The sequence below is a fragment of the Sceloporus occidentalis genome, unplaced genomic scaffold, assembly GCF_023333645.1.
Source record: "Sceloporus occidentalis isolate IW3139 unplaced genomic scaffold, rSceOcc1.0.p SCAF_71, whole genome shotgun sequence".
NCBI classification, from domain to species: Eukaryota; Metazoa; Chordata; class Lepidosauria; order Squamata; family Phrynosomatidae; genus Sceloporus; species Sceloporus occidentalis.
Window position 1 is genome coordinate 3,013,852 of NW_028317051.1, and position 26,761 is coordinate 3,040,612.

Genomic DNA, 26,761 nt, shown 5'->3' on the forward strand with positions numbered 1-26,761 from the left:
TTTTTCTCTTGCCTCTTCTTGTTCTTTTATCTTTTTTCTTTGTCTGCTTCTCCCTGGTAGCAACTCCATTAACTAGGCCTCCCGAAGCACTCCATTAAATGAGCGCAGCATCCACGCACACCTCCTGTCTTGATAGGATAGCTTTTAATGTTGTGTCTCTGCCCTTTTGCAGAAGGACTCCAAGAAGCAAGAATAATGCAGACGGATTCGCAGAGAAAGAGAAGCGTTTCTGGATTTCTCTTTTTCTGTAAATGCGCTGTTTGTCCAAAGGGACAGCATCTCCCCCAGTTCCTCCAATCGAGGGAGAGTATGTGTGGAGGCTCCGTTCTTTTTTTTTTAAAATGGGAAGTGTCATATGCCATTTACAAGTATAGGTGAGATGGTCACCCTGGAGGGTCTATAGCAAAGCACCAAAGATATATATTTTTTGTTTAACGATAAAAGAACCTTAAAAGTGTTTGTGGTCCATCATGGAAGCACAGGTATTGTAGTATGAATTTTTATAATTGATACTTCACAACAAGGCAGCCAGACTAGTCAACTGATGCCACTAAAAAGTTGTTAACTTATGCGTTGTCTTGGGTGGGAGATATTATGCCTCCAGAAATAAGAGACTAACTTTTAGATCAGGTAGCTTTGGAGTTTTCTTAGAACAACACTTCTAAAGTCTTAACTTTTTTGTGACTATCATAATGGAAGAATTCCATTCACACACGTTTGCTAGTTTTTTGGAATATAGGTGTTATTTTTTTAATACGGAAACAAATTTGCACTGGTTCTGTCACTGCCCTGCTTTCTATATGCCTCCTCCCACTGTCCCATAAGTGTCTTAATTATGTGTAGATGGACAGATTGCTATGTCACATCAAGGGCCAGATTTTCCCCATTGTTACTATAGTACACGTAACACTTAAAGGCCATTTGAAACCCAATCCCAGCTGATGCTCCAAGTGTGTCAAAGGTTAAGAGAATTACCTCCCCTAAAACTGTAAACCCCCAACGCAACCCTGTGACTGTCAAGACTGGCTGTTTTCCCATATTTTACAAATTTGCTTAACTGCTGTTTTAACTTTAATGCTTGTTTACTCTGATGTAGAGCTAAACCTCTAAATCTTTTGTAATGTAAAATCCAGGATTGTTAAAAAGAAAAGATATATGCTGTCAGTGCTGCATTAAGAGGCTTGACTCCTTAGTAAGTCATCTGACAAAATAAAGTCGAGAATGCACGTCTAATTATTTGGGCAGATAGCTGTTCTGCGGTCTCTGACTTTGTGAGAAAGCTTTCATCTTGCAACAATTTTCCTGTTAAGAGTGCATATAGGGTAAAACCAATAGATAGATTCAGCATTAAATCACTTGTGGTGCAAGACATATAAATGCTTTATTACTTTACCCATCACAACTTTGCCCAAAAAGGTTTCGAAAGCAGCAAAGTGCTTACAAATTTGTCTGTGTTGCTAACATGCTTTTAATGCAGCGCGTAGCCGTGCACTTGGATTTAACATACAGCAGACAAACATCTAACCAACAAGAGAAGTATTAGCTTTCTTAACTGCTCCCAAGATATTAAACCAGTTCCGCAGCAGCATAAAGTTGGCGCCTGCGATTGCCAGAGGAATGCCATTATTGGTAAATGAAGTATTCCTGCTATCGTGTTTAAATAATTTTATGATAGATGTGTTTGCCCTTTCCATGTGACGGAGGAATGCATTCACAGTAATGAGGTTATGCTGTTTTTTTCTTTCCAGAGTGTAGAGAATTGGCTGCACAGAATACATATGTTATAGTATAATGTTTAAATGGTGTTGCATTGTCGTTTTGTTATTTCTCGTTATCAGCGCTTTGATCCTACTATGGGAGATTCTGGGGAAAGTTTAGGTCATAAAACATTTTAATAAAGCCTGTGTGGGTTGCAGGTAGGTTTATGTCCTGTCTGGCTCTCAAGTACTCTGTTTGGCCTACACACTCCCAGAATACATAGAACCTCTCTGTTCGGGGAGAGAAGGGCAAGACTTAAATTTGACATTTTTTTTATAAAAGAATAGAAATACTATGTAATTTGATTGGCATTTCCTTACTTTTAACGTTATTACTCTTCATGCAGTGTGTTTACATGATAAACCCAAAGGCATCATCCTAAACAAAAGGTTGTAAGCTTGCTAATGGAGCCATAGCACCAGTCAATCCTCTTATACACCGAACAAAACATATCATTTTTACCATGTATATTTTAACAGTTAAATTGTTAGTACACTTCAAAAATAACATTTATGCTGATATTTTTGTATTTATTTTATTTTGTAAATCAGGTCTTGTTTGTGTCTTGCACCCTTAGTTTCAGAATTACAAGGTTTCTCATTTTATTTGCAAGCAATAATGGTGCCGAAAAACATATAACTTTCACTAAAAGTTTCTATATCCATCAAAATATCCTGACAGTGCTTTCTGTCTCTCTCTCAATTTGTTTTTATATATTTCAATTATTACAAATTCTAAAATGATGAAAACAAAACTGTTTATTATCGAACATGGGAAGCACACCATTGGTCCTATTTATAGCTATATGGAAGCAAACTTTAGGGAAATGTCAAACAGCAGAACAAACGATGTTAACGGAAAGAGAGAATAAAAACATACATAATCATCCCAAACAGAGGCTGACTTGAACCTACAGGTAAACAGGATGTTCAGTGTACAAACTAGACATTAGACTTAGACACTGATAACAGTAGGTTACTGATTGCATGCTTTTACCATTCTTTTTGATCTCTGTGTATAAACAGTAGGAATAAACCGAGCCTGCACCCTACGCTATTTGGACACAGAGCAAACACGTGAGGATGACAGCGCTCCAGGTCTGATGCCCAAACTGCTCTCCGTTATCAGTCAGTTACTCATGACTTTTGCTTGTTCTGCCACAAAAAAACTGTGGCTATGAGTGACCCTAAGATAGGTGTGCAAATACAAAGTGAGATAAAACAAATACTGGCCTGTGCCGCTGACAGGTACGGGTGAAAGATTAAAAAGGGCAGAGTGTCGTACGATTCAACTACAGCATGTAAACATACAGCCTTTGAGATGTCCATATGAAAGCTGTAAAATTTACAGGCAAATTATTTGGCCCAAAATATTATATAGTAGTATATACAAAAATATTTTATAATTCATGGTAAGAGAATGTGATATTAAGTTAGTTTTTTTTAGATTGTGGTAGTCTATTAAACAGGTGTGGCCTGCCTGAAAACCCAAGTGGGATAAATTAACATTGCAACCTCCTGCTGCCTCACTCTCTGACCTTCTCTATTCACTCTTCCCACCTCCACTCCTTTACCCACTGTCTTCATTCATTCCGTCCTACGCACTCTGACCTGCTCTCTTTACTCCCTACTGGCTCAACTCCCTGTTCTGCCTTCTTTACTCCTCTCTGATCCTCTTCATACCTGCAAAACTTGACCTTATCTCTCTTATTTGTCCTGTTTCCACAACTTGACCATTGGTCTTTGTTTCTCCTGCTTCCACTCCCTGACCTGCAAACTTTGCTTCTCTGCTACACTACTTGACCTTTTCTGTTTACTCTTACTGCCTCCAAAATGTGACCTTCTAGCTTTACTCTTGTTTGCCTTTACTCATTGGTCCGGCCCTCTTTACTCCTCTTAGTTCCACTCATTGACCAGTCATCTTCATTCTTTTCTCCTCCTGACTTTGCTCACTGATCTGCTCACGTTCCTCCTATCTTGGCTCATTGACCTGCTCTCTTTCCTTCTATTGTGTCTACTCCTTCACCTTCTTTCTTTACTCCTTCTTTGTCCATCTCTTGACCTTCTCTCTTCTGCTGTCTTTCATCTTTGACTTGTTCTATTTAGTCCTTCCTACAGTTTTTTTTTCTTCTCCTGCCACCACTTTCAGACCATCTCTCTTTTCTCATCCTGCCTTACCACCTTACCTGATGTCTGTACTCATCCACACCCTCTAAGACCTCTGAATTAGCGTTCTAATGTGGGTAGATATAATTTCCATAATCAAATCAGGCAGATAATTAGATTACTAAACTACTAGGCTGAAAAAAATTATGTTTTTTCCTTTACCCGTCAAGATTTCCTCTTTTGTGCCACCTCCCTATGTACTCTCCTTTTTTCTGAATCCGTGTTTCTCTATTTCACCAAGACTTCTCTCAATATATCCTCACCTCAGCCCTTTCACTTGACCTTTTCACACCCTCTCACCCCTTGCCTTGTTTGTTGGCAATTTTGTCCTTTGAATTTCAACAGAAAGTACGTAACTATGATGATCTTAGAGAGATAAAACTCGATGTTGGACACTTGGAACTAATATTTATGGCTACATTAAGTTACATATTTTTTGCTCTGGTTTATATGAGTGTTTCTTAATAGAAAAACAAAACATTGCATTGATGAAAATCTAACCTTCTGTAAGGTATCATGCACTTTTTTCCCAGAACCTTATCTCTTCATTTTTTTAGTCATAAATGTTGGTTACATTTTTTGCAAAGAACAAGTGTCAGAAGAGCTGTACACTGTCAATGTGCAAAGTGTTATTTGACCCAGGAGATTTCAATCTTTTCTTACGTAACCAACTGTTGATTTTTAGTATGATATTCAAACAATATATTTTACTAAGTTCCTTAGGAAAATTTATGAGATATCTTAGTTGCAGACTGGGGGTTAAAATGAATTGCTGGTAGGAAAGCAAGTTATACTATCCCCAATCACTTTCAAATGAACGTCCCTGTACAAATGAAGGGTACACAAGAGGGCTCTACTAGACATAACCACTTAGGATAAATAAAAAATGAAAAGCAACAAAAACATTTTTTTGGGGAACCAGTAATAACCTTTATAATGTACTCAAGGCATGGCTTTCAGGATTTGTCTCTGAGTGTAAAGGTTTTTCTTTAACTTAATCTCCTGATTGTAGGGTGAATGGGCAGATTAACAGGGTCTCACAACTGGAGCTGGATCCTTTATTTTTTAGCTTTGCTTTAATAAGATCTTTAGGTACTAGAACACTCAGATACCAAATATCTGCTGGAATACAAGTCTTTAAGTCAAGGAAGTGAATGTTTGGATTTGGTGGACTGGAGGATGACCGGAACTAAATACAAATTGAGAAGGCTAGAGCTATATGGTTTTTAAGGACAATAGTAATGTGGGCATGTTTTAGTTTGAATCTTATCTAAGTTAAAAGAAAACATCAAAACAATTATGGACTTCAGTAATTACGGAGGTATTTTCTAACTGAACCTCTTATTTGTCCTGTTTCCACAACTTGACCATTGGTCTTTGTTTCTCCTGCTTCCACTCCCTGACCTGCAAACTTTGCTTCTCTGCTACACTACTTGACCTTTTCTGTTTACTCTTACTGCCTCCAAAATGTGACCTTCTAGCTTTACTCTTGTTTGCCTTTACTCATTGGTCCGGCCCTCTTTACTCCTCTTAGTTCCACTCATTGACCAGTCATCTTCATTCTTTTCTCCTCCTGACTTTGCTCACTGATCTGCTCACGTTCCTCCTATCTTGGCTCATTGACCTGCTCTCTTTCCTTCTATTGTGTCTACTCCTTCACCTTCTTTCTTTACTCCTTCTTTGTCCATCTCTTGACCTTCTCTCTTCTGCTGTCTTTCATCTTTGACTTGTTCTATTTAGTCCTTCCTACAGTTTTTTTTTCTTCTCCTGCCACCACTTTCAGACCATCTCTCTTTTCTCATCCTGCCTTACCACCTTACCTGATGTCTGTACTCATCCACACCCTCTAAGACCTCTGAATTAGCGTTCTAATGTGGGTAGATATAATTTCCATAATCAAATCAGGCAGATAATTAGATTACTAAACTACTAGGCTGAAAAAAATTATGTTTTTTCCTTTACCCGTCAAGATTTCCTCTTTTGTGCCACCTCCCTATGTACTCTCCTTTTTTCTGAATCCGTGTTTCTCTATTTCACCAAGACTTCTCTCAATATATCCTCACCTCAGCCCTTTCACTTGACCTTTTCACACCCTCTCACCCCTTGCCTTGTTTGTTGGCAATTTTGTCCTTTGAATTTCAACAGAAAGTACGTAACTATGATGATCTTAGAGAGATAAAACTCGATGTTGGACACTTGGAACTAATATTTATGGCTACATTAAGTTACATATTTTTTGCTCTGGTTTATATGAGTGTTTCTTAATAGAAAAACAAAACATTGCATTGATGAAAATCTAACCTTCTGTAAGGTATCATGCACTTTTTTCCCAGAACCTTATCTCTTCATTTTTTTAGTCATAAATGTTGGTTACATTTTTTGCAAAGAACAAGTGTCAGAAGAGCTGTACACTGTCAATGTGCAAAGTGTTATTTGACCCAGGAGATTTCAATCTTTTCTTACGTAACCAACTGTTGATTTTTAGTATGATATTCAAACAATATATTTTACTAAGTTCCTTAGGAAAATTTATGAGATATCTTAGTTGCAGACTGGGGGTTAAAATGAATTGCTGGTAGGAAAGCAAGTTATACTATCCCCAATCACTTTCAAATGAACGTCCCTGTACAAATGAAGGGTACACAAGAGGGCTCTACTAGACATAACCACTTAGGATAAATAAAAAATGAAAAGCAACAAAAACATTTTTTTGGGGAACCAGTAATAACCTTTATAATGTACTCAAGGCATGGCTTTCAGGATTTGTCTCTGAGTGTAAAGGTTTTTCTTTAACTTAATCTCCTGATTGTAGGGTGAATGGGCAGATTAACAGGGTCTCACAACTGGAGCTGGATCCTTTATTTTTTAGCTTTGCTTTAATAAGATCTTTAGGTACTAGAACACTCAGATACCAAATATCTGCTGGAATACAAGTCTTTAAGTCAAGGAAGTGAATGTTTGGATTTGGTGGACTGGAGGATGACCGGAACTAAATACAAATTGAGAAGGCTAGAGCTATATGGTTTTTAAGGACAATAGTAATGTGGGCATGTTTTAGTTTGAATCTTATCTAAGTTAAAAGAAAACATCAAAACAATTATGGACTTCAGTAATTACGGAGGTATTTTCTAACTGAACCTAGGAGGAAATTGCAAATGTGTGAGTAACAACTTTGTGGTGCTAATGCCTTCAATCTGAAACAGTTTCTTGGTAATGGTACACATATCAAGCACAAAGGCAACAAAATCATCTTGAAGGCACTTCCTTGCACATAAAACTTTGTTTGGGCTCCTGTTCCAGAACAGCCTACTGCACCTTTTGTCACAACATGCTCTGCAAATGGATTGCCCTGGGACCTACAGAATCACACATGCGCCAAGCCTTATCTGGGCATTGGACATGTACAATTGCCAGCAGTCCTGTAACAACCAGTAGCCAACACAAAAAAAACCTGTTATGGCATGTGGAGGAAATAGTAGCCGGACATCAGAAAGCCTTTTTGTGGCATAAGACTTAGTCATGTTGATGCTTTTTGGGACAGAGACCTCCTTTCCTAAGGAGTCACAAAACAATTTGAACTTACAGAAATAGCAGGTAAAGAGGGCCCTTCTCAAACACATTTGAAGAGTGCAGTACTGCTAAGTAAACATGGGCCAGTATCTATAAAGCTCTGGGCAGCTGGGTTTGCATGTGCACTTACATTTTTGGCTTGTGCATGCATTGCTGCTCCAGGGAACCAAGCATACAAGGTTACACAAGAGGTCTGTGTAAACAGCTAATTTATCAGATTGTAAGTGTTATGTACACATTCCTCTTGTGCAGAATTTGGAATATGTTACATATTAAGTATGAAATACTCACTCCTCTGGATTTATCAGCAGTGGCTCGAGCCTTAAGGAAATGCTTGTTTTCATTTGCGTCAGCCACTTTTAATTGTACAATTTTCTCTTTTTTTAATTCCTTTTTTGTTCAATTTAGTTTTCATTGTGTTATTATCTTCAATTGGGATTAGCTAAAACTCCTTTCTGGCATCCAGAGATAACCCAGTATAATTTGAACATTATAAAGATATATTTGGCCCTTGTCCTCATAAGTGATAATGTCAATATATGTGGAGCTAGAATCACTTGGGTTAAGAGACAAAATATCTTATAATATAAAGACCATCTCGTCTTATTACAGAGGAGACGCTCTCTTGGGTCATATGCTCAGATGCCAGCAAGTCTATGGTAGCTCTTTTGAGAGCTTGGTGGAAATCATTCCCTGTATGTGTTATATATTTTTTGTCTCCCATTTGTAATTGTATTATTATCTCCTGTTTAAATCAATTATTGAATACTACTTTTTAACAACATATTTTCCTATCATCAATCGGAATACTATAATATTATTCATGGCCTATTTTTCCTTTAGTAATCTATTATAATCTGGGAAACATTAACAATACAATAATACATAAATAATTAAGTAAAACAGAACTAAATGTTGAACATAAATTTGTTATGTTTTTTTAAAGTGACAAAGCTTGAAAAAGCTTTAAAAATATACATATACACTTTAATACCTTTAAAGTGTTTTTTTCTCCAGAATTTCCAAAATAAACCAACTTTTACTGGTACTATTTTTAGAAAATGTTTTGAGAAATTTTGCATTGGAAAGAACAATACAACATGCTCACGGCTCCTTAGCGCTTTTGTTAACAGACGTCTCTAGGAGACAGGATACACCATTAATGTCCACATGCCTGATCTGTTGGCATTACCCTGTAAATATAAACAGTTTTGTGCTGGAGAAGCCAGGCAAACATAGCTACTAAATGAAGCATAATGTATACTATAGGTCTGAAATCATTGCTGTGTTCTCTTTTTTCTGGCATGGTTAGGAAGTTTAGTTATCCTGTTTACTTACACATGCAACTGCATTGACTATAACTATAATTATAAAGGTAATTATAAGTTTATTTATTTTGGGGGATCTGTGCAGAAAGACATATTTGTACCTCTGTCCCTACGTGGCTACAAATCAAGCAGTATGTTCATACGTAGCATTACTGTTCAAATACCTTTAGGCTGCTATACAGGCACACTGAAAAGCAAGATATAGGATTTGGAAAAGTGGCGGATTCACTTTAATGTAATATCTTATTTTTTATTTTAATCGTCAATCTCGGTCCGATGTGTATGGACACATGCTGTTTAACCTTTGCTCGAGTTACCCAAAGTAATAGCAGAAGATTCAACAAGGCTGTTTACTTACCCCAGCTCAGCTGTTGATAAAATCAAATGAGTCCATAACAATGCAAAACAGCGCTAAAGGACCAAAATGGTTGTAGCATCTGGGTGTTTTTATGTAACGTCCCTAATGCCAAGGTTCAACCATTGCTAAAATGTTTGAGTTTTAACTGAATGACTTCATTAGTGATAGTTTTTCTTGACCAAATCTGGAAAAAAAAATCTGGAGATGGCTCTAGAGAGTGGTTCCAGTCTAGTAACTATTATAAGGGGTTCTTTATTTAACAGAAAATATTTGTCCATGTTTACCAGGACGCAAATGGAATAGATTTGGGATGATGTAATTACAAAAAGAAAACCGTTTTGAAACAGGCATGGCCTAATTCATTAAATCATTTACATTGTCCTTTGGGACGTCGTAAAATACCGTATTTTTCGCTCTATAAGACGCACCTGCTGATAAGACGCACCTAGATTTTAGAGGAGAAAAAAAAGGAAAAAATATTTTGAGCTAAAAAATGGGCTATAAAAAAAGGACATCATCCTCCCGTCATGCCTGCACAGAAAAAAGCTGGTCAGACATGATGGGAAGTGTAGTTGGACTACAAGCGCCGTACTGCGCATGCGCCGGCGCCATACGTGACACGGCGCTTGCGTCAAATCCCCCCGTCCTCTCCATCCAGTCCGCCCTTAGCCGTCGCAACGGACCAGAGAAGAGGAGAGGCGGCGACAGAGGCGGCGGTCTCCAGATGAAGACCTCCCCTGGACGGCGAAGCGAGACAGAGACTGTCCGGGACACTTTTGGTGAGTACCGTATTGGCTCGGATATAGGCCGCCCCCGTATATAGGCCGCACCCTAAAAGTTTGGTGCTTTTTTAAAGAAAAAGTTTTTTTCTTTAAAAAAGCACCAAAAAACATACTGCCACTCTGCCCCCCCCGCCCCCCGAGATATGCTACCACTGTCCTCCCTCCCCGAGATACGCTGCCACTGTCCTCCCTCCCCGAGATACGCTGCCACTGTCCTCCCTCCCCGAGATACGCTGCCACTGTCCTCCCTCCCCGAGATACGCTACCACTGTCCTCCCTCCCCGAGATACGCTGCCACTGTCCCCCTCTGCCCCCCCCTCCCCAACTTACCGGAGCAGACTCCCGGGTGTCTTGCGGGGCCGGCGGGGGACATCTACGCAATACAACTTCTGGTGCGGCACATCCGGCACCGGAAGTTGTATTGCGTAGACGTCCCCCGCCGACCCCGCAAGACACCCGGGAGTCTGCTCCGGTAAGTCCGCGGGGGGTGCAGAGGTAAAACGCATCCGCACGATGCGCTTAGACAACCTCCCGTGCCGGCACCCCCCCCCGTGGGAAGTGCTGGCAGGGGAGGCTGTCTGAGCGTATCGGGGAGTAGGATGCAGGTCCCCTGCACCGCTGCGGGGGATCTGTATCCTAACCCCGCTGCCTGCCCGGCGCCCGGGACTGCATGTCCCGGGCGTTTGGCGCTAGACCCCGAATATAGGCCGCACCCCCACTTTAAAGTCTTAAAGTGGGGGAAAAAAGTGCGGCCTATATTCGAGCCAATACGGTATATCATTGCCCCCCCCCCCGCCTGCATCTTCGCTCCATAAGACGCGGCTGATTTTTCATCCTACTTTGGGAGGAAAAAAACTGCGTCTGATGGAGCGAAAAATACGGTATGTGTCCCCCATTGCCCAAAATATATTCAACATTCATGTAAAGCTTTAATCATATCTGAAAATTCTGACTCTAGACAGTGTATTCTAAAGCTTTACTGCCCTCAATCCCCACTTTTCATCCAGTCTTTAATAGCAGCCCATTATAAATTGCTTAGTCTGTGCGGAATTGGATGTTTAGGCCTATCTTGTACAGACCCTAATGTAATACTTTTAAGGTTGCTTTCAAGTGGACATACGTGTATATTTCTACTTATGTTTTTTTCTTAGGTGCAGGATATTTGCTTCAGCCATGACTGCAGGTGGGTCGTGGTGAGCACCCTCCGTGGTACCTCACATGTTTTCCCCATAAACCCGTATGGTGGTCAGCCGTGTGTGCGCACCCATATGTCACCCCGCGTGGTGAACCGCATGAGCCGTTTCCAAAAAAGTGCAGGCCTCGAGGAGATTGAGCAGGAGCTGACTTCAAAGCAAGGAGGCCGTTGTAGCCCTGTGCCTGGTCTCTCCAGCAGTCCGTCTGGTTCTCCTCTCCATGGTAAGCATCATTGCCGCTTAAGATTCCACCTGGGTGGGCACCTCTTATATTTAGACCACTTCCTGTTACACTACATATGTATTATTTTCTTTCACAGCTGGCTTTTTCGAAATGTTTTTCTACACCAGTCAGCAGTAACCACTTGAATAATATTTTACATTAACAGATGTATTCAAAGATTGGTTTTGCATGTTCTTTGCACATTATTACCAGCTACATTCCGATATTGAGAATTTATATTATATTCCAATAAGTCTGTGTGTTTACCTATTTTCTACTTAAAAAAAAAAATAATTCTGTTGAATTAATTAAATATTATACTGTGCCTTTTTATTTGCATGGTGTTAAGATCTACTAGCACTGAGTGTCCGTAGGTAAATGTTTTATAAATACTGTATTTATTCATTATATTGTCACAAACTCTGTATGCTGTCATAAAAACCACCAATAGTGCTTGAAATATTAACATTGCCAAATTTCCCTTTAAGGGACCCAACATAATAAAAATACTTATCCAAATGGAACCTAACCTTTAGACAACCAGGTACAATCTTTTTTGTATGATCAATACTGGTCATGTGACCAGGCTTTCCAACTTAAGGAACCAGGCCATCTTAAAGGTCCACAGGACTGGCATTTTTTAAATTTATTCCTTTTTTCACATTATTTGTTTTTGTAATTGACCATATACCATATGGATCATAAACTATATAGAACTTACCATAAAAAAAGTTAGTCAGGATTGTTACATTTTTGTCACCCTACCTGGGCTTACATTGTTTGTATATTTTTATAGTGCGCTTATACAAATGAGAAAATGAATGCTTGGCCAGTACGTGGATAGTGGTAATACTGGACACATTGAAGAAGATAAATAAAACTGTAAGATATGGTTTAGAAGGTTTGATAACGTGCTATCTGCGTACGTAAAGCAAGTTGCTGTCTGCTTTGCGCAAACAACAGCTTTGTCTTGAGAAAGCAAGGGGGTTATATATAAAAATGATGTCTGGCATAGACTTTGAAAAGCGGTCCTAACTCCATAGCTGCCAATAGAATATTCCATTCTGCAGGAACATATCATCTGTTGCTATTGCGATAAGACCACTTTTCAGATTTTCACCAGAATATTTTTTTACATAACACCCAATGCGAGCCATAGCTAATTATAACAAAAATGTGACAGAGGCTGCGTGTACCTTTACCAAACACTCTTGCTTGTTCTCTGTTATTAAGGCCTGCGACACGCCTCGTCACTCCATGGAATGTAAGGAAATATAATAGCTTGTTTAATGATACTTTGATTAGAATTTTTCTGCTGTTTGTTTATTTGCTGCATGTTTGCTTAGACATGTTAAAGATCACTATAAAAATCTGTTCTTTATTTTTAAGAAAGTGAAGGAAATGTCAACTTTGTTTGACAGCTAATTTTCACGATAGTACAACGTTCTTTGTATAAAAGGCCGTGTCTTCATGTAAGAAAAGTGCCAGGATATGGATGGGATAAATAATGTATTTGTGTTTTTGTGTTTGATTTCCATTTTTTCCTCAGTAGTACATATTACAAACATGGGCCTTAATATGGTACACAACTGGCTTGGAACAGATACAGTCTGTGAACAATTAGTACTACAGATGTAGTCATTGTTCAGCTAGTGACATCACATAGAGCACAGGAAGGAACTACCGAAGTCCACCTTTCATCTGATACAATCTGTTCTTCGTCAAAGGATGTTACGGCACGTTATTGCTGTTCCAAAATTCCTAAATGTATTTGAAGTTTAAAGCAGATTTCACATTTAGTATGGTGTAACTGACTTGTAACCATTTGTTTTTGATTAATTCAGAGGCCAAGTTGTTGTGTTTTAAGTGTTTCTAAACACAGGATAGAAAGTAGACTTGGTCTTGTGTAATTATAGGCTGATAGACAGACATCAGACCTGATAGGTTTACCCGTTTTATCCCATAACCTACAGTATGGAAATGTTAGCTTTTACTGATCATTCACCATATTATTTCTAAAGAAATATAAGAAAGAATTGCAGATGCATTTTGTGTTGATTAATATTTTTGTAATTTTACATGACCCTTTATTTTGTCGCAAACATTTGTGCAGACCTACACACAGGAAGTTACATATGTGTCGCTGTGAGCAGGGACGTTGCTAGGGGGGCTACTGGGCGTGACGCACCAAGTCTCAACTTAAATCCCCAAATGGAGACTCTGGGGCTAAACCATACTTTAGCCCCTGAGTCTCCATTCAGGGCTATGGGCTGCCTAAGGGAGATAATTGAACTCCCTCTAACCGACCCCAAATTAATTCCAGGCAATTTGTTATAACACCATATCCTGGTGCTAAACACCAGTGGCCCACAAGAGAGGGGGTGGTCTGCCCCAGGTGACTATACATGTGTATGAGCATGTATGTGGAAGTATGTGTGTGTGTGCATGGATGTGCATGTGTATCTGAGCATGGATGTGTAAATATTTGTTGTGAGCATGGATGAGTAAGTGTAAGGTTATGTGAGCATGTATGTGTAAGGGTGTACGACCATGGATGTGTGCATGTTAGTGAGTATGTGTGCACATGTGTTACTGCTGAACTGTGCAGTTTCTTTAATATTAGCCCCTGCTGCCAATATATATAAATATTAGCCCCTGCTGCCAATATATATATAAATATTAGACCCTGCTGCCGATATTTATTAATATTAGCCCCTGCTGTCAATATATATATAAATATTAGCCCATGCTGCCAATACATTTTATATTGAAAAAAATTGGACCCTACGCAAGCATTTCCTTGGGCCCCGCTCCACGCTCCATAGCATGCAATCACTCACACAAAATAGGTAATGCTCAAATAAACAACACATAAAACAGCACTTGCATGTATAGATCAACTGAATAAGACATATAAACTAACATAACTACATAATAAATAATGTATTGAAACATCACATAGCAGGGATAGATCAACATATTAACACACAAACCCAGCTTTGCATGTATAGATCGATGGAAATTCACATGTGAACTCAACTCTGAAGACATAGAATCAGACAAACAAATCCTGTATTTGCAGGTATGCAATAATAGTGTATGGAAACATAGCATTGCAGGTATAGATCAACATAACACACAAGCCCAGCATTGTAGGTATAGATCAACTGGAAATCACATGTAAACTCAGCACTGAGGATATAGATAAAAAAACACATGGAAACAGCACTGCAGAACTCAACAATAAAGGTATAGATATAAACCCCCTAAACTACAGGCATAGATCACAGGTTGCACACCCCAAAGCCAGCCCTGGCATCCACACTGCCCACATAGAACCTGACCAGCACCCAGATAACACACATAAGACTTGCCATCTTTGTCCCCAATCATCCCAGAATGAGTCAACTTTGTCCCCAAACAGTCTGTCCTATGCCATCTTTGTCCCATAAACACCCTGCCTGCGCCATCTTGGTCCCCAAGGCTCAAGCACCTTGCTTGTGCCATCTTTGCCTTTCCACAAATCAATTATACAGCTATGATACACACAAACACTTTTACAGTCACTCACTAATTCACACTTTTATTCACATAATTCATTCACATAATCATTTATTCTCTCCCTCATTCAGACAATTCATTTACATGTTAATTCATACTCCCTCAATCAGACAATTCATCCACACACTAATTTATTTATTCTCTCACTCAATCTCACTCTTTATTTATTTCAATATTCTTACTACCCCCCCTTTCCCATCTACTCACCCCATCTCCCTCCCTTCTCATTATCTACCCCCTCTCCCTCCATCCTTATTATCTACCCTTTCCCCCATTGTATTTCACTTACCTTCCAGAAGTCCTGCGGTGAGAGCACAGGGCCTCTGTCTCACTGCTCTGCCGTGGTACGCGCTGCTTCACTGACGTCATATTCCGGCGCTCAGCATGACATACCGGCACCGCAACCGAGCCAGAGGCCTCGCGGAGGAGACTGAGGGGCACCGTGCGGTTGCTGGAAATTTCATGAGTAAAAACCACTCAGCACCCCTCTCTCTCCTCCACGTGAGTAAGTCCTGGACTGAGGCTGCCTGGGACTTAAAGTCCCCTTGCGGGACTGTCTCGGCCGATCTGGGACGTGTGGTCACCCTAGGTGAAAGGAAAGAGATAATGAAAGGGAGAAGATATGGGGACAAAGAGGAGTGATAAACAAAGAGAAGAGAGACAATGAGAGATGAGGGGAAAGGAGAGAGATTGGGAGATATGAGGGAGATAAGAAGTGGGAGGAATAATAAGAAGGGGAGAGATAATGAGAAGCAAAGAAAAAGGGAGAGAAAGTAAAATCAGATGGAATTTAAAAAGAAACAAACATGAATAAAAAGAGGAGATATAATAAGAAAGGGGGAGAATTAAAAGGGAAAGAGAGAGAGAGAGAAAGAGGAGGGGAAATATATAGAAAGGTGGAGCGATAAATAAAAAGAGATATAATAAGAAAGGGGGGAAAGGTTGAGGTAAAGAAAATGAGGGGGGGTGAGGTAAAGAAAATGAGGGGAAAAAGGTGAGGTAAAGAGAGCGAGAGGGGAAAAAGGTGAGGTAAAGAAAATGAGGGGGAAAAGGTGAGGTAAAGAGAGAGGAGGAGAGATAATGAGAAGGGGGATCAAAGAGACGAGGGAGATATAAAGAAAAAAGGGAGAGAGGGAGAATAATGGAGAGATAAAGGGAAAGGTGGGAGCTAAAGTGCAAATGCAGATCTGAGATGAAGAGATAAAGAGAAAGGGGAAGATGAGGAGACCTGAGACTCTAAGGAGACCACTGTGGATGTGATCTGGGCAAATCTTGTGTGTGGAATCTGGGTGCTGGGGCAAGTCTTGTACATATTATAGTTAAAATTGGATGTCTAAAGCAGATAGACTTGGTTGCACAGCACAGAGGTTGCTGGAAATGCAGAAATAAATGTGTGTGTGTGTGTGTGTTGTCACATGCTTCAAACAAAACATATTCTTCAAAACATTAATAAAATAATATAAATAACTTACCTGACCTTTCAATGGAATCAATGAGAAATGCTTGCCGTGCTGACTGGCTGAACACATTTACCTGTGCACGTTATACTTAGCTCCAAACACATATTTTGCATGAAAATATCTGGGGGGGGGGGGGGAAATGCATATGGGAGGGATTCTACAGAATATAGTGCAGTTGCAAAAGCAACATCATGAAAAAAGGGACCACGCAACTATCATATGCTTTAAAGACTTCATTTCTGAACCATTGACCATCATTTGTCTTAAAGTGTTTTCATTTAGCCATATTGAGTTGTAAGTCATTTGGGCTGAATTGAAATTGTGGGCTTTCCTGAGGCATCATACCAAGGAATCTGGACTGCTATCTCAAAACTTATATAAGCACACATTGTTTAATGCTGCATAATGTATAGCAGACCAGTGTAATTCTCGTGCAGATCCCATTTGTGTACGTAATAAAACACAATCTAAAGAATACAGAATGTAAGCATGGTGTTTGTGTGCCAAATATTTTCTGAGGTTATTACCTTTTTATAAGCCATGTTTATAGTAGGTGCGTTGGAATCCAAAATAATTTCAGATTGCCTTTTTTCCCCAAAGAATGATGTGCAGGCATTCAAACTGAGGTTTTCACAACTCCACACATTTCACGTTTTCGTACATTTATTTTGCAAGTCAATTAAGGCATCTACTCTGTTCACATCAGAACAATCAATTACAGACAGAATTCTTTCAGCTTTACTTTACTATATAAGAATCCCAGCACAAAAGGTTTAAATACACTTTGTTAGTATTTGGTGACTTTTAATTGCTTAACTTAGATGCTTGGGTGACTGCCCACAAGCTTCTCAATTTTTAGCTGGAATTTTTGCCCATTCCTCCTGACAGAACTGGTATAACTCTGTCAGGTTTTTGGCCCTCCTTGCAGAGACATGAATTGTGATGGCCACTCCAATACCTTCACTTTGTTGTATGAATGCCATTGTGTTACAACTTTGAAAGTATGCGTAGGATCATTGCCCCTGCTGGAAGACCCAGTTGCGCCCAAGTTTTAACTTTCTATCTAATGTCTTAAGGTGTTGATTCTGTATTTTTATCTAGCATTTCTCTCTAGATAAACGTCTTTCCTCATTCTGCCATCTTTTTTCTGAAGTGCACCTGTCCCTTTTCCAGATGAAGACCCCAAGATAATGATGTTGCCACCCCTATACTTCACAGTTGGAACGGTCTTCTTTGCATTGAAAGCCTGACATATTTTCATCCACACATAGTGATGATCATTATGGCCCAACAGTGTGGAACACTCTTCCAAAAGGCTAGGTTTTTACGTCCTGGGGATCCTCTGCAAACTTAATTCTGTTTTTTTTTATGCTGGCTTTGAAAGTAGGGGCTTATTTCTGGCATGACAGGCTATCAGGCCATGGCGATGTAGGACTTTGTCTTAATGGCGGGTGTGGATACTTTGATAACTGAAACCTCCAACCCCTTTACCAGCTTCTTTGCTGTTGTCTTTGGGGTTAGTTGAACCTCTCGGACCAAAGTACATTTTGCCCTGGGAGTTAATTTGGGCCTCCTTCCTGAATAATGTAGTGTCTCTGTGGTCCCATGCTTTTTATATTTGTATACCATCTTTTGCCTATAAACTACTAATTATGACGACTGGCCAATAAGAAGATGTAAAAAGTCATTAAATCAATTTCTGGAATCTTCCAGACTGTTTAACAACACAGTCAGCCTGGTGTATGCAAACTTTTGACCTCTAGGAATTCTTATATAGTGAATTAAAGCTGAAAGAATTCTGTTAGTAATCGATTATTTTAATATTACCTGTGATGTGCACAGAATAGTAGATGCCTAAATTGTCTTGCCAAAAGAAATGAATGGTAATATGAAATGTGGGGAGTTGTGAAAACTTGAGTTTGAATGTTTTTAACTTAGAGGTATGTAAACTTTCGGCCACAACTGTATCACAGTAAAATTTAGGGCCTGAGTTAGATTCCAGGTATTCTCAAGGCCCTAGGCTCTCAGAAAAACTAAAGAAAAAATGAGAGTGGGTGAAGCTGCCACCAAGTTTCTCCCTGTTGCCTTCCTAAGTATCACAGGGACCTCAAACTGCTTACGTGTCACCTTCACACATAAAGCCAGTTACCGTATTTGCCCGAATATAGGCCGCACTCCCCCCCACACTTTAAGTCTTTAAAGTGGGGGTGCAGCCTATATTCGGGGTTTAGCGCAGGAATGCACAATTCGTATCGCCCCACGAGGGGAGTCCCGGGAAGGGAGATTGTTAAAGCACATCGTGCAGATGTGCCAGCAGCGGAGGTTGTTTACGCTCGCATCGTCGCAGCCGGTGAACGTCCACACGATGCGTTTTACCTCTGCCCCCAAGACTTACCAGAGCAGACTCCCGGGTGTCTTGCGGGGCCGGCAGGGGGCATCTACGCAATACGCGTATACAACTTCCGCTGAGTGCCGGCACTTCCGCTGCGTGCCGGCACCGGAAATTGTATACGCTTATTACGTAGATGTCCCGCACAGGCCCCGCAAGATACCCGGGAGTCTGCTCTGGTAAGTCGGGGGGGGCATAGTGGCAGCATATCTCGGGGGGGAGGACAGAGTGGCACCATATCTCGGGGGGGGGCAGAGTGGCAGCATATCTCGGGGGGGGACAGAGTGGCAGCATATCTCGGGGGAGGGGGCAGAGTGGCAGCATATCTATTACAAAACTTTTTCTTTAAAAAAACACCTAACATTTAGGGTGCGGCCTTTATTAGGGTGCGGCATTTATTAGGGTGCGGCCTATATCCGAGCCAATACGGTATATATACTGTAAAAACATAGCCTCTAAACAGTGAATTAAACTTTACTGACTTCACTGTGCTTTATTAGATGGTGCCAACTTAGCCCTTCATGCAGAAGAAGCTCACTTTGAGTTGCTCTGCATAATGCCTAGTTAAGTCAATGAGACAAAGCATGTTTAGCTGCAAACTTCCAGTTTATTAAATAAAACTCTTGATGTTTCCATACTTGACGCAACATCATGCCAACAGGGAATCTTCTGAATTATTTTTCTAGATCCACACATTGTATTCTAAATGTTTTTCGTTTCACATGTTACGTACAACTAGCGTTATTTATGTTATTTGAATACCGTATTTAGAGTACACACTGAACCAGCCCAATGACTGTTTATTTTTTACAAAGGAACCCTTTTATCATGCGGGGTTTCTCACTGAAACAAGGATGTATATCATTGCAGTTGAAACTTAGAGAAAAATAAAGGAAGCTGTTAACCTGGAGGGGCAGTGAAGATGTTTCCTTTGGGTTTACATGGCAAGAGATCATTTAGTTTGGGCTCTGTTATCTCATGAACCACCCCAGGGTGTATGTTTGTCATTCACCACTGTGGCCAGAGTATGTTATTAGAGATATCAAAGAAAAAGCATTGACCTTTCATGAGCTTTTTGCTATCGTTGAATTATTGTAGGGAATTTCCGCACACCACCTTTCACACCCACAGCTCAATGAATCAGCCGAAGAATCAGCCACTGAAAAAAAAGTGACAAAAATAGCTTTTCCATGAGGATATCTGTTTTGTTTTTTTTTAGCTGATAAGGTGGTATGAAGGAAAGGGCAGGCAGGGAAATGCTTCAAACAGTGAAATAACCAAGCATTACATTAAGGTACTAGATCACCCCAATCGCTTTGGTTTCCAGCTTCTTTATTGATGGCCCAGGCCAACTAATGTCCGATACATCCTCAGGCATGCATATGTCTATATAAGCTGCAGGGAAAGATAGAAGTATGTATCAAATGTGACACCTCTTGGTTTGTCGCTGAGAGGAACCATGATGTCAGCCTTCTGAAAATCAACATTGAGGTCTTGGAATATGATTTCACACCCTGTAGTTGATTGTGACAGATAGGGCACCCATTGGACGTGTTAAGGATCAGTACAAGTAAGGGACCTTCGTCAGGACTATTCTATGCACTCCTGGCTTCCTAGTCATAATACAACCCTGCAACATGATATTTCATGTAATAGCTCTGCTGATCTGATGCACCAATCCCCAGATGTCATGTTAGAATATGTAATATTGCTGAAATGGATTGAGGTGCTTGATGTCAAATGTACCCCGACCTTAGAATTTGACAGCTGCCATGGGAATAAGACATGTAGCTTACTAGTTAATTACTATAAATTGTTTATCCAGCTAGCAATATGACTTGTTGTGTGATCTGATTACCAGTGAAAGCATATAGGCTTTGAAGTTTGGATTGCTCTAATAATAAAATATGGACCCACCACAAAACTTTTTAGACTTTATTTTATTTTATGTGGCAAGCAGTACTATTACTTTTTCTCAATTCTCTTCCAGTCTACATTCTTGTATAATGATTGTTGCAATTGCAGTTGGAAAGTTTACAGATGCACCATGGGTAGTGAAAGCTGTGGGGGCTGACGTCTTTTTCTATTCATTTATTTTAATTGAACTTTTTCGGGGACTGATTTTGTACCAATAAGTGCTTTTACCAATGAAATGACAGATGGAAGATAACGAATGTTTTTTACGAGAAAAGTTGATTGTTGACCTCAGAGAAGAGTGAATTTACTTTTAAGTGCCATTTGAGTGCTTTCCCTTCAGGCTACTCTAATGACAGCAAGGGATGTTAGCAAGCAAGAAGTTCATTATTATGTGGAGAAAATGCAAGGCGTTGTAGCCATATACAGTGCACAATAGTTTGAACGCTGTTCCTCAGCTTCCTGCTCTTAAATGATAGGTTAAAATTAAATATAATGTATATTATTATTTTTTTATTGAAAAACACTTCCCTGATGTAACAGTGCAGGGGGACAGGTTTGTCATTTTAAGAACTAGAAAGAAGTAAGATTTTTCTCTCAACTGCTAAACTCTGTACTTTTAACAAAATATATGCTCCTCTTAAGATAGCACACAAATTGAATCTATTTTAAAATTGAATTTTGTATAAAATAATGTATCAATATTTTTCTATATATGGTGGTACTAAATTAAATAATTTATGTAAACCATTTTTCCCAATTAAAAAGTATTTTTTTTTATTTTTTTTTTTTACATGGAAACAGTTCGTTCTTCCTCTCATATTAACAGATTGTCTTGGAAATAAATGCACTGAACGCTTCCCTATTTTTTGCTCCAGTTAAACACCCCAAGGATTTTTATTTTTTACCCCAGCACTCTGCATCAGTTTTATATGCAAGGAGTACGGCTCACAAAAGGGGGAATTTATTTAGCTCCTGGTATGTTTTAGGACAAGAGATGCTTTCATGTCCCTTGTAATGCGCAACTGTATAAGTGATCCTGCTAAGCCTTTATGTATCCCTGTTAAACTTTAATGTTTGGCAAATTAGTATTTAGAACTAATCCTTTTTTGTGAAGGTACAAATTAGATGGTGCTAACAAGAAACAATAGCTTTAAGATTTGTTTCACTTTGTATGCAAATGTAACTGTTCATATTATATTTTAAACAATATACACAATATGCATTGTGCAAGGCGTATCGTCTTTCAATATCTCTGTATATGGGATGTAAGGTTGTGTTTGGTTGTTCATGCAAAATTCAAATGAATAAAACAGATTTAAAAAACACACAATATACAGAAAGGGGAGCACACCCTAAACAGCATAAAAGACATACACATTCATAGGATTTTACATGGCTATATTGCTTACCAAGAAGCTTTGTCAGTGTAAAGCCTTCTCTGGATACCATTTATTAGGCACCTGTGTGGTCAATCAGAAGCGACGTGTTTCTAAGTTGAGTTGGCTAAAATGCCAGAATTATTCTGGGATCTCGACCATCTCAAATTAGAAATTTTTCTCTTCTGATCTCAATGGTGTTTAAGTGTTTTTTCCCCCAGTCTCACGGTGTATGTTGCTGTAGTACATTGCTTACATGCATATAGGCTGGGAATGTTGTTGTGCATTTAATCAAAAGCATTGAATTGCTCTGCACGAACATTCTGCATTTCCCCACTATAACCAAATTTGGTCAGGGGCATAGAATTGCAGCCATTTTTCCGATGATCATATTTCTCATGTGCATCTGTTTTTAGTTATTTTGCATGTATAATTAAGAACATTTAACCCCTATACATTCATCATGAGGGTCTGTGCCCTAATAAATTTCAAGTTAGCATGGAACATCATGATTTAAAGAGAGCAGGACGCTTGAGTTGTCTGGCATTCATGGTCTTCAGGTTCCCCTGTGCAATCAAGGACATCTCAAGGGAATCAATAATGGTGTCCCAGATCACTGTGATATCAGAGATATTGCAAAACGTAAAAGATCTGCGTTTGGCTATTGATTTACCTTCTTGCCTTACTGTGTTCATGAGGCAGGGAGAGAGTTTGACTTTTTTTTAAAGTTTGAAGTCTGTTTTTTCTTAATGGTTAGAAAATGGGTGGGAATAGTGCTGGTGTTGTGGCCATTGCCATATCTTACCTCCAAAGATTCAGATGTACTCCTGCGGCTTGCCTGCCAGGCTACATCACAGGTCTCCTCCTTCATCGAAGTATAATTGCATGATGTGCACGCACGGCACACAGGGCACACATGCACAAATAAAGAGGCAGTGTGCGAGTGTACAGCTATAAAGGGACACTAAGCAAACCTTTTAGCATTTAGTTATTTCAGTGCCCCTTTGAAAGCGTCTAGCTGTCCACGCCTTTCGCATTTTGCCTGCAGTTTTTGACTGGACTGTTAGTAGCCTATGATTTTCGATGCTTGCACCGACTCCTGCCTATCTAAAGTAAATGAACCTGAAACCATCTGCCCTGACTTCTGCTCTGACCATTGTCTTGTCTCATTTCTTACTGTGCGTCTTATTCCTAACCTCTGTGCCTCTACTACTGCTTGGGTGGTTCTGCCATCCTTCAGATCACCCAAGTTAGTGGTGTTTGCAGAAAGAGACCGGTCCTGCCCTGGTGATCCAGGCCATTAAGCCGACTGTGGGTTAGAGCTAGAATATGATAAATACAAAACGACAAAACATACAGCACAGATATTTACGAGCTTATATAACATGGCAATTTAAAATACAATAAATCACCATTCTGTTCACAATACCCTAACAAGAAAAACAATCGAACTCTTCATATGTATTGCTGCTGGAAATATCTATTTTTTTATGGCAAAGTCTGCAATCACTGTAAGTTTTTATTCTATCAATTGTGCTTATGAGTTGATTTGGGCTCCTCTGTATAAGTGTGATTGTTGGGTTGACCTAAAGGGCCTCCTGTGCTGTCATTTTGATGCCCTTCTATTTTGATGAGCCTGAACCTTGGCTCTTTCAGAGTCTTTTTTTATAATATCCCTTTAAAAAGTCTTGTCACAGCTTGACAGGCCTTGTCTCTTGCTCATTGTTTTAGCTTTTTCCTACCTAGTAATCCCCCATTTGTCCATCATAAACCTAACTGCAAAAACAATGAACACTTTTGACTCTACTGACCGGAACATTGCACAGGGACTATTATAACGTCACATTCTAAATACATAGACATTAATATGTAGTTGGTTCCCCTACTTTGGAACTCTTTTCACAAGTTTTTTGAGTGTTTCTGTGGGAATGTTTACCATTCATCCAGTAGAGCATTTGTGAGGTGAGGCACTGATGTTGGATGAGAAGGCCTGGCTCACAACCTCCAGTCCAGTTCATCCCAAAGGTGTTTAATAGGTCAGGGCTCTGTGTGGGCCAGTCAAGTTCTTCCACATCAATCTCATCCAACCATTTCTATATAGACTTTGCTTTGTGCACTGGTGGAAAGTCATGCTGGAATAGAAAAGGACCTTCCGCACAATGTTCCCACATAGAGTTTTCCAAAATGTCTTGGTATGCTGAAACATTAAGATTTTCCTTCACTGGAAATAAGGGGCCTAGCCCAACCCCTGAAAAACTGCCCCATACAGTTATCCCTCCTCCAGCAAACTTTACAGTTGGCACAATGCAGTTAGGCAGGCAACTTTCTCCTGGAATTCGCCAAACCCAGATTTACCCATCAGACTACCAAACAAGGGTCTGTCATAGCACATGTTTCCACTGCTCCAGAGTCCAGTGGTGGGATTGTACTTGGTGATGTGAGGCTTGCATCCAGCTGCTCGGCCATGGAAACCCATTCCGTTTTTGTTCCGATGTTAGTGCCAGTGGAAGTTTGGAACTCTTCAGCTATGTAATTAGCATCCATAACGCACCATGGACCTCAACACATCTGGGTATTGCTACTGTTCCTAAACGCCTCTACTTTCCAATAATACCATGTACAGTTGACATTGGAATATCTAGCAGGGATGACATTTCATGAACTGACTTATTGCAAAAGTGGCATCTTATCACAGTACCATGCTTGATTTCACTGAGCTGTTCCAAATGACCCATTTTTTGTCTTGTACACATAGACTGCATGGCTAGGCAATTGCTTGTGGCAATAAGTCTGATTAAAACACCTGAATTCCGTAATTAAGGGGTGTGTTCCAATACTTTTGTCCATATGGTGTACATACAACCACACCAACTGACCATATCTAGTTTCTTGCTATGTCTGTATCCAGGTTTTTGTTGTGATACTTTTCCTCCTAGGATAATGTGATCTGTTCTGAGCACAGTAAGTCATAAGGTTAGTAATAGGTTAGTGAGGTGAATCTAGTTTAGGCATATGTTTCTAAAACAATAGGATATGGGTATTAACCACTTTGTGACCTTAGGACATACTATCACGTCCGACGGAGGACGTAAAAGCACATCCTATGGTTTTAGCGCCAGCTAACGTTTCCCTGTTAGTACACAAGAAACCAGGGTGTCTTTCGACAGCCTGTGGTATCCTCTTTCAATGAGAGCTATCATCGCGGGTGCCGGTTACACCAGAATAACAGAGTGTCGGGTCCCCGCCGCAGCACTCACCTCCTTCCTGCGCCGCATCCTCCTCACCACACGCACCGCCAACATGATGACGCACGAAGAGGGGTCCGTTGTGGTCTACCCACTTGCCTCCGGATGATGGCGGTGCCACGGTCTGGAGCATGAGGAGGGGCTGTCGCGACAAAGACGGAGGATTGTTTTCATCTCTCGCGCGCCCACCAAATGGCTTCTTAAAGGGACAGTAGACAGAAATCCCAGATGAATGAAATTAGGCACAATCATGATGTCAGATTGGGAACCCCTCCCTCCTCCCTATAAATTTGTGCCTTTTCCTATCCACAGTGCTCAGATGTACTGTGCTATCAGCGTATTGACTACTGTGGTTTTCTGCCTTTTCTATTTTGTCTAATCGGATTTTGACCCTTTGCTTGTCTATCGTTTATGAACCTGCGCTGCCTGAACCGACCTCTGGTATTCCTGACTTCGCCTACGCTTAATCCCTACCGGTACCTCGCTTCTGGCTCTCCCACATCTCCAGCCTTGCATACTGGGGTCCATCTACTAAACTGTGACACAGAGAATGAAAAGAAAAGAGGGTCTTTAGAGGGTCTATCATAGGGACTGTGATCAACAATGCAGGGCAATCAAGCCCTTCTTACTGATCAGCAGCAGTAGGGATCAATGTGAAAACAGTGTTTCTCCCACTTCGAAAATATTTAAAAAAGAAAGTTACAAAAAATTTAATAATATTAAATATTAACAAATACACAGACTACAATGACATCACCATGACATCATAAGAGGTACTATACAGTTCCAAGGGAGAACCCCCAAGATCTTTAAATATCTCAAAAGAATCTCCAGTCAATAAAAGTCTAAAAATAATAAAAAATTATTAAAACATTTTAAAAATGCCCAAACACCTCTTGCTTCTTCCACTTGAAATATACATTACAAATAACCTTTACACACAAGTTCAAAATGAAATAAGATTAATGTAGATCATTTTGCTCCCTTATAAAATTAAAAACCTATACACATGGAAGTGCATTATTCTGCTAAGAGGATGTTGCTGGACATAAATTTTATTCCAATTCCAATTGTTTTAAACATACATTTTTTTTTATACTAACAACCTCATCCCTAAATATATAATATGTTGATTTAAAACCATATGGAAACCCTGAATAATATTTGTGCTGATGAGGTGTGACATATAATAAAAATGTTCATAAATATAAAATAAAAATCAAAAGATGTTAGAGTAAAAGAGCTTAACGTTTGGCATACATGAAATAAAAGTGTTTAGGTCAGACTAAGAGAAGGAAGGAAAATATGGCTTTAAAATCAAGATTCTGCATAAGGAGAGGCCTGAGATAACAATGTATACCTATAGTTGCTTTGCTTTAAAAATAACTGTGGGGATCCTATCGGTATAATAAGGTATTCTACATCCTCCTTCATAT

General features: G+C 39.8%; 1 protein-coding gene across 1 annotated transcript in view; it reads left to right on the forward strand.

Annotated features, from left to right (window-relative positions):
• LOC149286273 (BCAS3 microtubule associated cell migration factor-like) overlaps positions 1-26,761 on the forward strand; it is a 523,731-nt gene that overhangs the window by 144,113 nt on the left and 352,857 nt on the right. The window contains exon 14 of the mRNA XM_089494317.1: positions 11,113-11,377. Within this exon, the coding sequence (XP_089350443.1) occupies positions 11,113-11,377 (265 nt within the window). The remainder of the gene's footprint in view (positions 1-11,112; positions 11,378-26,761) is intronic.